The following is a 16,683-nucleotide window of genomic DNA, read 5'->3' on the forward strand; positions in this document are numbered from 1 at the left end:
TTTGCATCAGTGTTCATCAGGGATATTGGCACTTAGGTTTTCTTTTCCTTTAGTATCTCTGTCTGGCTTTGGAATCAGGGTAATGCTTGCCTTCTAGAATGAATTTGGGGCTGTTCCCTACATGTTAATTCTTCTTTAAATATTTGGTTGAATTTTCCAATGGAGCCATCTGGTTCTAAGCTTTCCCGTGTTCATTCTTCTTTGTAATTACTTTTGTAGTTTAGATTTCTGTTCATGATTCTGTCTTGGTAGTTTGAGGGTTTCTGGGCATTTGTCCATTTCATCTAGGTTATTTTTTTACATATACTCTTTCGTAGTATTCTTTTAAAGTCCTTTATATTTCTATAAAATCATTTGTAATACCTCCTCTTTCTCTTGATTTTGGTAAATGTATTAGCAAAGGTATGTGGTCATGGTCCTGGACTTTTCCTTGTTGAAAAGTTTATTGTTACTGATTTGATCTCCTTACTGGTTACAGGTCCATCAGATGTTGTGTTTTTCTCATTTAGTAATGGTAGGCGTTTTCCTAGGAATTTACCCATTTCATTTAGCTTATCCAATTTGCTTGCCTACAAATAAATATTCATAGCTTTTTCTTAGAGTCCTTTTATTTCTATAGGGCCAGTAAGATTGTCCCACTTTCATTTCTGATTCTAGTTGAGTCTTCTACTTTTCTTAGTTAATGAAGCTAAACCTTTGTCCATTTTGATCTTTTTTGAAGACCAACTCTAATTTTTCTCTCTTTATTGTTTCCTTCTTTCTGTTAGCTGTGAGTTTAGTTTGATCTTTTTCCAATTCTTTAAGTTGTAAAGTTAGGTTGTTAAGACAAGATTTCTCTTCTTTTTTAATGTATGCATTTGTAGCTAGGATTTTCCCTTGTAGCACTGCTTTACCTACAGATCTCATCAGTTTTGATATGCTGTGTTTTTGTTTTCATTTGTCTCTAGGTATTTTCTTACTTCCCTTTTGATTTCTTCTTTGATCTATTTTATGTTAATTTCTACTTAGTTGTGGGTTTTCCTGTTTTCCACTATTGTCTGGTTTTCTTGCATTATGACTGGAAAAGATAGTTTGTATGACCTAACGTAGGCCCTGTTGATGTATAATTATAAGTTCTAGTCTCTGTCTCCTTATTGGTGATCTTTTCAGTTGTTTTGTCCATTATTAAAAGTGTGTATTGAAGCCTCCTAATGTTATTGCAGAGCTATTTCTTTTGATTCTCAGTGTTTGCCTCCTATTTAAGAGCTCTGATGTTTGGTGCATGTGTGTTTGTAATTGTTAGGTCTTCTTAGTGTGTTAATACTTTTATCATTTTACAGTGACTTGTAATCATTTTTTACTTAAAGTCTTTTTTTTTTCCTTTCTGTTGTTAGTATAGCCATCCCTGCTCTCTTTTGGTTACTCTTCTGGCCTGGAATGTCTTGTTTCATCCTTTGACTTTTTACCTGTGCACATCCTTAGATTTCAGGCGAGTCTGTTACAGGCAGCATATAGTTAGGTCGTGTGTTCTGAAGCCATTCTGTCAAGCTGTCTTTCGATAGGGGATTTTTTTTTAAACGTTTTTTTATTTATTTCTGAGACAGGGAGAGACAGAGCATGAACAGGGGAGGGTCAGAGAGAGGGAGACACAGAATCGGAAGCAGGCTCCAGGTTCTGAGCCGTCAGCACAGAGCCCGACGCGGGGCTTGAACTCACGGACCGCGAGACCATGACCCGAGCCGAAGTCAGCCGCCCAACCGACTGAGCCACCCAGGCGCCCCTCGATAGGGGATTTTAATCTTCATGTCTTACAGCTTTGTTTGTTGTTCATTTCCTTCCCTACTCTTTTTGTGTTATTTGTAGTTGATGCATTTTGATTCTTTTTTTGGATGTACGTTCTTTAGGACGTTTATGTAAACACCATGGTAACCACACAAAAAAAAAAATACCTAGGGGCTCCTGGGTGGCTCAGGTCATGATCTCACAGTCCGTGGGTTCGAGCCCCACGTTGGGCTCTGTGCTGACAGCTCGGAGCCTGCTTCAGATTCTGTGTCTCCCTTTCTCTGACCCTCCCCCGTTCATGCTCTGTCTCTCTCTGTCTCAAAAATAAACATTAAAGGGGCGCCTGGGTGGCGCAGTCGGTTAAGCGTCCGACTTCAGCCAGGTCACGATCTCGCGGTCCGTGAGTTCGAGCCCCGCGTCGGGCTCTGGGCTGATGGCTCAGAGCCTGGAGCCTGTTTCCGATTCTGTGTCTCCCTCTCTCTCTGCCCCTCCCCCGTTCATGCTCTGTCTCTCTCTGTCCCAAAAATAAATAAAACGTTGAAAAAAAAAAATTTAAAAAAAAAATAAAAAAAATAAAAAAAAAATAAAAAAATAAACATTAAAAAAATTTTTTTAAATACCTAAAGTTATTAAAACTATTTTAAACTGCTAACAGCTTAACTTCAACCACGTACAAAAACACTTTTTACAACTTCTCCCTTCCCTTAATATTATTGCTATCAAAAAGTATATTGTGCACCCATAGGATTTTAAAGACAGTAACAGAATTAAAAGTGAAGTTAGGAACTGAAATTATACAGGTTTTGTCTTTTAAATGTTTATTTTGAGAGAAAGATTGCCAGTGGAGGAAGGGCAGAGGGAAAGGAGAGAGAGCCCCATGACTGTGAGATCATGACCTGAGCTGAAGTCAAGAGTCGGATGCTTAACCCTCTGAGCCACCCAGGCACCCCTAAAATTATACAGGTTTTTAAAGGTCGCCATATATTACCTTTAGCAGAGAACTTCATTTCTTTCTAACTTGCAAATATTGTCCAGTACCCTTCCAAACACTCTTTTAGTGTTTCTTGTAGGTCAAGTCTAATGGAAATGAACTCCCACAGATTTTGTTCGTCTTGGGACGTCTGTTTCTCCCACATTTTTGAAAGACAATTTTACTGGAAATATGTTCAGTTGTCTGATTTTTTTCCCTTCATTAATTTACGTATATCATCCTACTGTCTTCTGACCTGCTAGGTTTTTGTTGAGGAATCCGCTCGAGATCTTATGGAGGATCCCTTCTATGTGACAGACTGCCCTCTGCTTGCTCCTTTCTAGATATTTGACTTTGCACAGTTTGGTTTTAGTGTATTTTAATGTGGGTCTTTTGGAGTTTATCCTGTGGAAGTTTTGGAGTTTCTGGACACTATTACTTCAAATTAGTTCTCTGCCCCCTTTTCGTATCCTCTGGGACTCATACAGTTCATCCCCTTGTCAGCTTGAAGTCCCTTCAGCCCTGTTCATTGTTTCCTTTTGCTTTTTCAACTTGATGATTTCCTGTGAACTGGTTTTCAAGTTCATGGATTCTTCTGCCTGTTCAAGGCTGCTGTTGAACTCTCAGTGAAGTTTTCAGTTTTGTTACTGCATTGTTCAGGTTCAGAATTGTGTTCAGGTGTCATTTTCCTGATTTTATGTCGTTATCTTGTCATGTCAGTATTTCTTAGTTTATTGAGCATATTTAAAGTTTTTAAAGTCTTTGTCAAGTAAATTAGAGTCCTGTTTCTGCAGGTTTGGTTTTTTAGAGATACTTACTCTCCTTTGCATGAGTTGAGTTTCTTTGTTTGCCTTCTGATCTTTTGTTGAAAATTAAGCCTGTGGGGTCGGGGGACAGCCACCTCTCTGTGGACTGGCTGTGTGCAGAGGAAGACCTTCATTAGCTTGACATTTTTCTGGGGTGCATCTTCCCTGGACCCTGGTCTGTTCCGTCATTCCTTCCCATCCCTCACCACCCCCGCATGTGTGGCTGCTTTTGGACATGTTGATTTTTCCCACCTCTGTTTTTCAGGACCTCAGGTTTTGATTATATTCCTCTGCCTGGTCATTTCTTCCCCCAGGTGCCCACAGGTCTGCAAACTCCATCACAGAACCGTGCCCCTCTTCCCACCAGTGCTCGGGCAGCAGCAGCCCCCAAATCGGTCAGAACATTGCCAGCACGTTCTGCTCTTTGCTTCCTGAGAGAGGAACCAGGAACCAGGCGGCCTCCCCCCAACCTCCCCACACACTCACCAGGAGGGGGTGGGGCGAGCAAAACCTCTGGGAAGGTTTGCAGTTTCCGGCACAGCTTTTATTTGGCTAAATGTTATCTTGGTTGCTGCTGCTTCTTAACTGGTTTTCCAAGTTCTCACAAAGTCATTTTTGTCTGTGGTGTTTTACTTGTCGTTCCTGGATGGGAGCAGGGCTGGACCTTCCCACTCTGCCCTCCTGCTTGTGTCACTTGCTCCTTTGGCCCTCTGAGTATATTTTGGACAGTCCTAAAGACTCTGGCATTGGCGTTACCCGTCGTGGACAGTTCGTTTCTGCCATTTTATTTTATTCCCTCCAATCTAGGCCATATTTTTCCTGGGGGTTTTGTATGCTTTTATTTTTTTGTCGTTGTTGCAAATTGGGCATTAGAAAAAACATCTTTTGAGACCAGCTCTTGTCCAGGGAAGATCTTCACTAATGTGCAGGGTGCGTTCTGAACCCTGGGGTCTCCCCAGGCATATTCTGAGCATGTGTCTTGCCTGAACCTATGTGTGTGGTTTTCAATTCCTTCATACACAAAGACCCCCAGAGACGTTCTCCCTAGCTTTTTGAGGACAGAGCTGTTCTCTTGTAGTCCTTCACACAGAATCTCTGTTCCCAGCCTTCTGCAGGTCTCTAGTCCCCCAGCAGACCCCAGATGGGTTGGACTATCACAAAGTCTGCTCTGTCCAGTTTGAAATAGGGAATTGGGCTCCTGGATCCTTCAGACAGCACCTTGCCATAAGCAAAACTGCCAGTACGTTTACAAGTAGCTGCGTACGGAGAACGCCCAAATGACCCCCAAGGAAAGACGCATGCTTAGAGAAGGGGCTCCTGGGTGGCTCAGTCGGCTGAGCATCTGACTTGAGCTCAGGTCATGATCTCACAGCTTGTGGGTTCAAGCCCCACGTCAGGCTCTGTGCTGACAGCTCAGAGCCTGGAGCCTGCTTCAGAGTCTGTGTTTCCCTCTGCACCCCCCCACCTGTGCGCGCATGCTCTCTCTCTGTCTCAAAAATAAATAAATAAAAGACCTGAGAAGACCTTAAGCCCTCACTCTGGGCTGATCCCAAATTTCCTTCCCTTTTAAATGTGTGGGTTTTTTTCCACTGGATATTCTATTGTTTGCTGTAGACCTTTGTTTTTCAGATATTTTAGCTAGTCTCTAGTTTTTTTTTAAATAAAAATGTTTCCTTTGCGGAACAAGGGCTTGGAGCTTCTTAATTCACCACCTTGCTGATGTCAGTCTCTCTGTCCCTGATTCTTTATTCTCTTTATCCCTTCAGGAGGCAGGAATCAAAACGAGAAGGAGACTCTTCACGAAGCAGGAGTAAGGTGCCTTTCATTGGGAGAGTTTTCATGTTGGCAAATCAAGAGACATATCGTGAGCAAATTAACCAAAGATCAAGACTCCAAGATAAATATTCAAGGAAAGAGTTCTGAGTTCCCTGAACAGTGCGATTCCCCCTGTCAAGTGGGAGCAGGAATATGTATTCAGGCTTCCATGGAAGACAGCTGTATAATGAACCTTCTAGAGGATCATTCCAGTATTCTTGAAAATCAAGAATTTCTGGCTGGGAGAGTTCAGAATTCTTGGAGTAAAATATATCTCAGCGAAACACAGAATTACCAGAGAAGTTGTAAGCAGACTCAGATGAAAAACCAATTATGTATATTTGCTCCATACGTTAACATCTTTAGTTGTATCTCACACCACCATGATGGCGATAAACCTCACAACGAAGACTGCGGTAAAGACATCTTAAAGGTGTCCCCTCTGGTCCAGCAGACCTACCACTGTCATCAGTGTGAGAAAGCATTCAACGATGGCCCCAGTCTTGAACTTCATCAGCAGGTACACTCGAGAAAGAAGTCCTCCGAGTACGGCGCACACGAGAAGGACGCCCGCTATAGCTCAGCTCTGCCCATTCCACAAAGTGTTTACACAGGAAAAAAACGCTATTGGTGTCACGAGTGTGGGAAGGGTTTCAGCCAGAGCTCAAACCTGCAGACTCATCAGAGAGTGCACACAGGGGAGAAGCCCTATTCGTGCCTTGAGTGTGGGAAGAGCTTTAACCAGACCTCCCATCTTTACGCCCATTTGCCCATTCACACAGGAGAGAAGCCCTACAGATGTGAAAGTTGTGGGAAGGGCTTCAGTCGTAGCACAGATCTTAACATTCACTGCAGAGTCCACACTGGAGAGAAACCTTACAAATGTGAGGTGTGCGGGAAGGGCTTCACCCAGAGATCACATCTCCAGGCCCACGAGAGAATCCACACCGGAGAGAAACCATATAAGTGTGGAGACTGTGGTAAACGCTTTAGTTGTAGCTCAAATCTCCATACCCACCAGAGAGTCCACACGGAAGAGAAACCGTATAAGTGTGATGAGTGTGGAAAGTGCTTCAGCTTGAGCTTTAACCTTCACAGCCATCAACGGGTCCACACGGGAGAGAAACCATACAAATGCGAAGAGTGTGGGAAGGGTTTTAGTTCAGCCTCAAGTTTCCAGAGCCATCAAAGGGTTCACACGGGGGAGAAACCATTTCGCTGCAACGTGTGTGGTAAAGGCTTCAGTCAGAGTTCCTATTTTCAAGCCCATCAGAGAGTCCACACTGGAGAAAAACCATACAAATGTGAGGTGTGTGGGAAGCGCTTCAATTGGAGCTTGAATCTTCACAATCATCAGAGGGTCCACACAGGAGAGAAACCTTATAAATGTGAAGAGTGTGGAAAGGGCTTCAGTCAGGCCTCCAATCTTCAAGCTCATCAGAGTGTCCACACTGGGGAGAAGCCATTCAAGTGTGATGCGTGCCAGAAGCGATTCAGTCAGGCCTCCCATCTTCAAGCCCATCAGAGAGTCCACACGGGAGAGAAGCCATATAAATGCGATACATGTGGCAAGGCCTTCAGCCAGAGGTCAAATCTTCAAGTCCATCAGATCATTCACACTGGAGAGAAACCGTTTAAATGTGAGGAGTGTGGGAAAGAATTTAGTTGGAGTGCTGGGCTCAGTGCTCATCAGAGGGTGCACACAGGAGAGAAACCTTATACATGTCAGCAGTGTGGTAAAGGCTTCAGTCAGGCCTCCCATTTTCACACACATCAGAGGGTCCACACTGGAGAAAGGCCATACATATGTGATGTCTGTTGTAAAGGCTTCAGCCAGAGATCACATCTTGTGTACCATCAGAGAGTCCACACTGGAGGAAATCTGTAGAAATGTGAGGTGTGGGGGGTGGCCTTCGGTCAGAGTTCACATCTTCATCTCCATTGGAAAATCGACACTAGTAATTGTAGAAAGGTTCCTTCAGAACTCAGAAGCCTCAAGGAATCTTCACATGCAAGCACCTCTGTGAAGTGCTCTCTTTTAAGGACAGCTGGGTGCTGAATTCTTTGCGAATCGGATTTCACAGACGAGAGAAAACCTTTTCCATAAATACGGCCAGTGTTTGTGCCAGCATTCTGAATGTCCCAATTTTTCGAGACGCAACATAAAAGAACTTCAAAATTCACCCCAGTCTACCCAGGAAAAAGGCCTTATAAATGAAGATTAGGGGCAGGACTTTAACAAAAGTATAGTGATGGACAAGTAAAATGAATGTCAGTGACAGTGTAACCTCCATGTAGGGAGGGATGTTTTTCACTACTTTATCTCTACTGTGTAGAAAAGTGCGCTTGGCTCATAAGAGATGCCCAGCAATTACCGGACAAAGTGGAGAAAATCTGTCATTAGGACAGATACAGTAAAACCTTGGTTTTATGTGTGCCATACGTGAGCATAATTCATTCCAGAAACATGCTTAATCCAAAGCAGTTGAATACCTAAGCCAATTTCATCATAAGAAGTAACTCAGATGATTTGTTCCACAACCCAAAAATATTCGGATGAAAAGGATTACAATACTGTAATATAAAACAAAATCATAAAATATAAGGAAAAATAAATTAATCTGCACTTACCTTTGAAAACCTTAGTGGCTGGTGTGAGGGAGACAAGAGAAAGGAGGGTTACTGTGTAGGATGACGGTCACTGTCACTAACGGAATCACTGCTATCTATTGGTTCAATGGACTCTTCTTCTGCACAGGGCCCTTGTATGTGGTCGCACGGATGTTGGCTACAGTACAGTAATAAACTCTTGTCATCTACTGTATTTAATGTAACTCGCAAGAAGGCAGCAGAGGAAAGGGTCTCTATCTGTAGGCAGCCTTACCTAGAATGAAGCAAAGCCTTCTTAAGCTTACTCTTGTCTGGAAAAGCAAAGGACTGTCCATAGGTGCTTTGAAGTGATAAAAATACACTAGTGCCTGTTGTGGGTACCTTCCAACGTTCTGAAAAATCACTGATTTCCGCTGAACACCACAGCCTGAGACTGAGCATCTGAGCATGGGAATCCTTCGGTGAGAGAGAGAGAACCATTGGCTCACTTGTGATTACGTGACATTGGGCATCACATACGACTCGTATTGCAAGACATCCCTCGTCTATCAAGTTAAAACACATTAGAAATGTTTGCCTGTCTTGTGGAACATTCGCAGAACAAGATACTCGCAGTCCAAGGTTTTACTGTATTTGAAAATTCTACTCCCCTACCCTGAATTCATAATAACATACTTCAAAGGAATCCTGCAAGTAGCCTTAATGAGATTAATTTCAGGAGATACTCAAGTACAGAAAATTACATAATACTGCCATCCATAATAATGCAAATTGGGATGGCACTGGTGAATGGCCCCCATCCCCAATCTGGCCCTGGTTCTTTGTAGTGTGTCAGCCCTGTTGTACAGTGTAATATTTAATGTTATTAATTTGTATTTTATAGACTGAAAAATACTGTTTTTAAGCAATCTAATAACATGATACAATTTATATGCTTGGGAATTTTGGACCCTAATCCATTAAGGTAGATTTCACTGTTAACTCTTTAAAAGTGTTGAGTAGTTACTAATGACAAAAAGTTTTTTAGTAAACTTGAATTGTTAATTGGTTTCTTCTCCTTTTTCCATTTAGGCTTAGGTCAGCTTGCCTTCTCTGTGCATAAGTCCCCCATCCAGACCTCTGTAGGCAGGGGCTTTAGCAGATTTCAAGTACATTAATTTTGTCACACCCCGCCCCCCACCAAAGGGAGTGTGGAGCAAGAAACCTGTTGAATTTTATTGAAATTTCATTAAATGTAACAATTTAGATGGATTACCATTTGCACAGCATTCAGCATTCAGTGCCTCTTGTTAGGAGCGAACACTATTAGCTGGTCAATATATATATCATAATACCCTTTGACCTGGCAATCATAGCACTAGAGGCTTTGGTTAAAAGATTATAGGAAAAGTGGGAGTGGACACAGGATACTTATACTTAATTTTGTAAAAAAAAAATTCTTAGCAAAATATTGAAGTAAATATGTTCTAATAATATACAACTGCAAAAAAAAAAAAAGATAACGACCTTGATCTATAATGGCAGGTAGAGACCCATCTTTCATGAGAAAACTAGGTTAGTGCCCTCCCAGTATGTGTGGACCAACAAATATGTATACCTACAGATGTGCTTATGGATGGGTTTATCTCACCATATGTCACAGGAACCTGTTTACAGAGACGCATGAAAGGATGTTCATTGTTTCATTATTGGTTATAGCACAGTTTGCATTCATCAGGTGAGTTGACAAAACAGTTTATGGTTTATCTATTCAGTGCAATACTATGCAAAATCACATGAAAAAATAAACTTATGGTTACTAACACTGGTAGATACCCAGGATATGCAAATAAGAGTGGCCAGAGTTTTGTAGGAGATAGATGCATGTCAATCTATTATGTCCCCTTTAAAAGTAATCAGATCATATTCATACCTCTAGATATACTGTGCTATGTATGTAGAATATTCTCATGTATACGTATGATACAATTACCTTTAAAAGGGGGGTAGTATAGTAAAATTTTAACTTGTTTTGAGAGCATTTTAAAGCCTTTATTTTCATCGTATTCTAAACATTCAGAAAAGATGCAAGAGCAGAATTCCCATATATCCTTAGGTTATCCACTGTGATTACAGACCAACCAGATCATTCAACTGTATAATACCTGAGTTGAGAGGACCCACACAGCTTTGGTTCCTCGGGCATGTCTTTCCATCTCTGTGGCCGCAGAGCCACTTCATCCTGACTGGAGACTACGTGGAGGCTCAGAGTATCCTAACAAAAATCGGCAGAAGTACTATGGCCTCGTCTAATCTACCCTCAGAAGTTACAGTGTTAATTCGAGGAGGCAGTTACAAAAACCCATCCAGGATCAAAAAGAGAGGGAGCACGGACTCCACCTTTTGATAAGAGGAGTGTCAAGGAATTTGCAAACGTGTCTTAAGATTGCCATACTTGGTTATAATGTTTTCTAATCTACAGCTTATTCAAATTCCACAGTTGTCCCATAATATGTTTATAACAGTTTTTTTTTTTTTTCCCCTATTCCAGGATCTTATCTTAAGACAGGTCGTTAAGTTGTCCTGTTCCTTTAACCTTTAAATCTGGATCTGCTCCACGGTATTTCTCTTTCATGAAGTCAGTGTCTCTGAAAAGTATGGGCTAGTTATTTTGTAGACTGTCCCTAAATTTTGGTGTGATTTCTCATGATTAGATTCAAATCAGTGTGGCAAGCATGTTCCATGAATGACACATACTTCTCAGTGCATTAAACCGGGAAACATATTTATCAGTGATCCTAGTTTTGATCATTTGAATAAACTGACAACTTCAAGGTTTCTCCACTATAAAATTGCTGTTTTGCCTTTGATATTAATAACTAATTTGTGGGGAGGTTTTTGTGTAACAACTACCTTATTACAATCTTTCACCTGCTAGTTTTATTGTTGATATCTTTGGTCTGAATCAGTTATTACTGCGATGATTGCAAAGCGATGGCTTTCTTGCTCCATCATTCCTCCTATATTTAGCAATTGGCATTCCATCATTACAGGAGCTTTCCCCTCTCCCCTGTGTCTCTTTTCTATCTGTATGTATCATCAATATGAACACTTGATTTCTGGTCTAATAGCATTTTGGGTTTATCTTGTATACTGCCTGCTGCAGCCACAGATTCTACAAAGACCTGATTCCTTTGAGTGGAATGGTACTTAGAAACCAAGATCTGCGTGCTATGTGTTATCATTATTGGGGTATCAGTCCTTCCTGTATATGTATGTATGTGAAAAATGAAGATACCTTCAACTTCAAATAAGTATGTCTAGTCTGTCCCTATTCCATATTAACTTCTTTTGCAATAGTCAGAAATCAGTTCCCACTATCATCAATCTGTTTACTGATTATTCAGTCCTTTAATACACAGCAAGTAGTTTTGAGTTGCTAAACAATAGCATTGTGGGGGTAACTGGGTAGCTCGGTCAGTTGAGCATCCAACTCTTGATTTCAGTTCAGGTCATGATCCTACGGTCATGGGGTCATGCCCTGCATGAGGCTCTAAGCTGAGCATGGAGCCTGCTTAAGATTCTCTCTCTCTGTCCTTCTCCCCCACTCGTGCGTGCTCTCTCTCAAAAAATAAATAAAACAATAGCATTGCAAAAAATAAACCTGGCTGTGTTCAGGACTTGTTTACAAGAATTTTTCTCTTTAAACCAAGTATATAAAGTACTTTAAAAGTAATTTTGTCTATTCCTTTTTTGTTTCCATTCAATCTAGTTATATTATTCATTTGAAATAAAATTAGATTCTTTTCTTTAATGTTTATATTCCCTTTCAAGCTCTCCGTATCTTGTGATTTACAAAAATTGGTAAATGAATTAAGTTCTGATGAAACTCTAGTTCCATAAGTACCCTAATATGTTTTTATTTGTATTGATTTCCTTTTATTTAGACATATGGTTAGACTTATTTATTAAAGTTTTTGATTTACCTCCTTAGAAATATACAATAAGTACTTTTCATTTTTTCATGAAATTAATCTTTATATTATATATTCCGTTGTGTAGATAGGCCACAGGAATGGGGAGGTTAAAATGCATGGTGGAAATTGGGTGGATTCACAGAAGTTTGGTGGTTTACAAATGGTCGTCTTTGTATTTTCTTTATATTTGAAATAATCCAGGATTAAAATAAAAAATATGTGTGTATATTTATGTACACATATAAATATAAATCTATACATCAATATATGAAAAGAGAACTAGTGAGTATAGACTTTTAGGGTCAGAGAAAGTTTACCAAACTCTGCAGTTGATGTGCAGTTGTAGTTGCTTTGAGACTTGGACAATTTACTGGGGAAAAAAATGCTGCCTGTTAATGAGGCATTCTTAACAACTACCATGAAATTTCAATGAAGAAAGTTGTCCCCGACCAAGGATTCTAACTCTTCCAAATTGTCTCTTTTCTCTCACATTCCTTGTACTAGTTACTGGACTTGGACATGGGGTAGGTATCTGTTGTTCATTTTCCCTTCCAAACCATTATCTCCATCTCCCCTCTGCCCATTAATTTGCACAAACTACCCACTGTTCCTTCATGCAGCTATCAACCAATCTTCATTCTTCTTGTTCCTTGATTTTATCTCCAGAACGAGTCCTGTTACCCTGCCACTACTCTTGTCACACTACTTGAAGATTATTATATCCACTTCCAAAAACCTGGACTCTCAGTTCTTTGACTGCTGTGCCACCAATGGTCTTGTCTTCCACATCAGCTCAGCCCCTGACTCCAGTGGTAACATCTTACTTACAAGAAAGTAACCAGAAACCCTCTATAATCTCAAACATTCCAATTCAATCACCAACTCTCATTTTACCAGCCTATATCTCGTTTTAATAACCTTTAGAACTCACAAGGACCTAAAATTCATCACTCCTACTCCCTTTCACTCTCCCACCTTAATTTCCCCTATGTGTGGAAAGAAGATCAGACTTCCCCTTAAATCCCAATGCCCAAAATTGTGTCTCATGTCAATCTCTAACAGCAAGGAATACTTCAAGAGTGTTTATGTTTCCCAGTCTATAGAAAGGCAGGGAAGAGGAAACTGGGTTAGGAATATATGCTAGATGAAGCAATCTACAGTTTGTGGTCCAAATAGGCTGTGACTTAAGTGTGTTTTTGCACACTAGCTCCAACCCCAATTTATTATCTTTCACATAAGTCATATTGCAGTTCTAGTGAGAATAAGGCTATTATAGTAATAATGCCAACACTCAGGATTTTTACAAAGTAATTTCAGGGGTGCCTGGGTGGCTCAGTTGGTTTAACATCCAACTCAATTTTGGCTCAGGTCATGATCTCACAGTTCATGGGATCAAGCCCCACATCAAGCTTGTGCTGAAAATGCAGAGCCTGCTTGGTATTCTCTCCTTCTCTCTGCTCCTTCCCTGCTTGTGCTCTCAAACTTAAAAAAATTAAGATTTTGGAGATTGATCAGTTGCTAAAATTAGTTATCTGTGCAACATCTCATGAATTACCATGATGTAGTTGGAAAACACTGCTTTAGAGGTGAACTGCTTAGTGGTGTAAATATATGTAAACAAGTAACCATATATGAAGTATAAGAATGAGAGAAGCATTTTAAATCTGCTGACCAAATGGTCCCTGTTGCACCAAAACTCCAGCAGATGACAAGTATAAATTCTAGACCAAATAGTACAAGAAAAACTACCCAAAGGCATTTGAGAGTGAACAAAAGGCACGCAGATTCTGGAGATGGTCAACACTTGGAAGAAAGAAATAACACAAGGTCAGTTTCCTGATTTTCATGGCTTTTACCCAGAGAGCAAGTCCAGCCTGCACTATTTTGGTCAGCTAAAATGTGGATGGAAAATCATAAGTTTTCCAACAAAATTGTTCAAGGCCTACACAACTGCTGCTGGAAAATAAAGTGTGTAGAATATCCTGGAAGAGGGCCAGAGAGGTTAAACCCCAAGTTCTGTATATAAGCATTTCCCAAATGTCTTGTTGACTCCTCAACTAGACAGAGGAGACAAATAATCCAAGCCAATACTAACAGAAGTTAATTAAAATTTGATCCACCACCCACAGGAAAGGGAACATTTTTGGTTTGAGTCCAGCTAAATTAAGTGCCTAATAAAAATATAAGAAAAGAAAATAGAGGAACGTAATGGAATCCAGAGTTTCCTGAATATATTAATCACAATGTCCAGGATATAATTCAAAATTACTAGATATGTGAGAAAACAAAAACAGGAAAGCATGACTCATTTTCAAGAGAAAACACATCTATGGAGGTCAACACTGCAATGATCCAGATGTGGGAATTAGACAATGATTTTTAAAAGCTATTATAACTATGCTTAAAATGTAAAGGAAACTATGCTCACCAAAGAAGGAAAAAAAACAAAAACAAAACAAACAAACAAACAAACAAACAAAAAAAAAGAAACCTTAGCTGAAAAGTAGAAACTATCAAAAAATAACCAAATAAAACGTCTAGGGAGAAGACAGTGGAGGAGTACCCTAAGCTTACCATGTCCCACAGATACATCTAGATAACACCCACATCACTATAAATACTCCAGGAAATGCCCCAAAGACTGGCAGAACAGACTCTCCAGAGCTCCATGTAGAGAAGAGGCCACATCAAAGAGGGTAGGAAGGGCAGAGACATGAAAGCTAAATAGACTTATGAAATAGGCTGCAGGAGGGAGGGATGCCATGGGTGCAGAGAGGGGAGAGGACCAGACCCCATGCCAGGTACCCCAGCCATAGGGGACCCACACAGGAAAGATAAATCCCCATGACATTGGGCTTTAAAAACGAGAGGGGCCAAATTTCTTTAGTTTTTACAACCAATGGGGCTTAACAACTGGAACTTTAAAAGTCAGCAGGTGGGATCTGCAAGAGCTTGGAGGGCAATAGGAAATGGAGTCCTCACCCTTAAAGAGATAGCACAACAAACAGCCCTAAAGAGATACAGCAAGAAGCAGCAGTTTGAAAAATGCCTGGGGTATATGAAAAGGAGATTTATTAATCTCAGAGCATGTGCTGGAGAGGCAGATATCATTGGGAGACTTCTCTGGGAACAAAGGAGTTGGTAGATGCCATTTCCCAACCCTACCCCCCAGCCTAGATATACACAGGAACCAACATAGCACCAACACTCCCTACCTAACTTGCTAACACAACACATCCTGCCACACATGGTGTGGACCTGCCCTGGCCTAAGCAGGAATTCTGGGTGGCTGCAAGTCCCCTCTTAGCTGACCGGTGCTGACCTTGCTGGTATCACTCACTCTGCCCCCACATCTCCTGAAGATCTGCCTGCCCCCCCCACCCCCGCCATACGGCTTTGGCCAGATCCTATCCAAAGAAACATCCCCAATAAAGACCAGCACCACTCCAAAGTGACTCCTGCCCAAGGAAATGGGGAACACAACCACACACGCCAGTCCAACTATGGCCCCAGCAGAGGGCTTGAAGGCAGACATTGGGCCTGACTGCAGGCCTCATCCACCAATGAAAGCTTCTCAGAGGATAACACAAGGAGAGTGCCCTGCAGGCCAGTGCTACTGCGTCTCTTCCAATGATAAAAACTCAGTAAGCTAGGAATAGTGGGGGAACTTCCTGAACTTGATAAAGAACATCTACAAGAAAACCTAGCACAACATAATAAATTAATGGTGGTAAGCTAGAAGTTTTCCTCTGAAGATCAGAGATAAGGCAAACATGTTCACTTCACCATTCCCATTGAATATTGTACTGGAAGTCCTAGCTAACAACTAAGAAATGGAAATAAGAGGTATGCAGCTTGAAGAGGGAGAAATTAAACAGCCTTTGTTCACAAAGACTATGTAGAAAATCCCAAAGAACTGAAAAAAACAAAAACAAAAAACAAACACCTCCTTCTGGTTAGAGCAAGGTACAGGATACAATATACAAAAGTCAATTTCTTCCCTGTGTAACAGCATGGAAGGTTGTAGTTTGAATTAAAAACAAAATACCATTTATGTTAGCTCCAAAAATGGGAAATACTTATATATAAATCTAACAAAATACATATAAGAACCACATGAGGAAAATTATAAAGCTCTGGTAAAAAAAAAATTAATGTCTGGGGCGCCTGGGTGGCTCAGTCGGTTGAGCGTCCGACTTCGGCTCAGGTCATGATCTTGCAGTTCGTGAGTTCGAGCCCCACGTCAGGCTCTGTGCCAAGAGCTCAGGGCCTGGAGCCTGCTTCGGATTCTGTGTCTCCCTTGCTCTCTGCCCCGCCCCTGCTCATGCTCTGTCTCTTTCAAAAATAAATAAACATTAAAAAAAAATTTAATGTCTAGATAAATGGAGAGATATTCCATGTTCTTGGACAGGAGGACTTAATACTGTTGAGATGTCCGTTCTCCCGATTAGATCTACAGACTCAAGATGATGCCAACAAAATTCCAGAATGTTATATGGACATTCCATAAATTCCATTCCATAAATATGGACATATGGACTCTAAAGTTTGTGTAAGAGGCAAGAGACTGAGAACAGCCAACGAAGGAAGAAGAATAAAGTCACAGGACAGGACTGACATTACCTGAATACAAGACTTACTACAAAGGCACGGTACTCAAAATGGGGTGGTACTGAAAAAAGAATAGACTAACAGGTTAATGGAATAGAGCCCAGAAACAAGCCTACACAAATATAGTCAAGTGATCTTTGAGAAAAAGAGCAAA

The 16,683-nt window shown here is 40.9% G+C and overlaps 1 protein-coding gene across 1 annotated transcript in view; it reads left to right on the top strand.

Moving 5' to 3' along the window:
• The window catches only part of ZNF235 (zinc finger protein 235), a 32,163-nt gene extending 24,247 nt beyond the window's left edge, over positions 1-7,916 (top strand). Inside the window, exon 4 of the mRNA XM_047077895.1 lies at positions 5,304-7,916. Coding sequence (XP_046933851.1) covers positions 5,304-7,240 — 1,937 coding nt within the window. The 3' untranslated portion in view covers positions 7,241-7,916. The remainder of the gene's footprint in view (positions 1-5,303) is intronic.
• Positions 7,917-16,683: the final 8,767 nt, after the last annotated feature.

Source organism: Lynx rufus, unplaced genomic scaffold (genome assembly GCF_022079265.1).
Source record: "Lynx rufus isolate CCGP_SWC_20201006 ecotype Redwood Valley unplaced genomic scaffold, mLynRuf1.p SCAF_16, whole genome shotgun sequence".
NCBI lineage: Eukaryota > Metazoa > Chordata > Mammalia > Carnivora > Felidae > Lynx > Lynx rufus.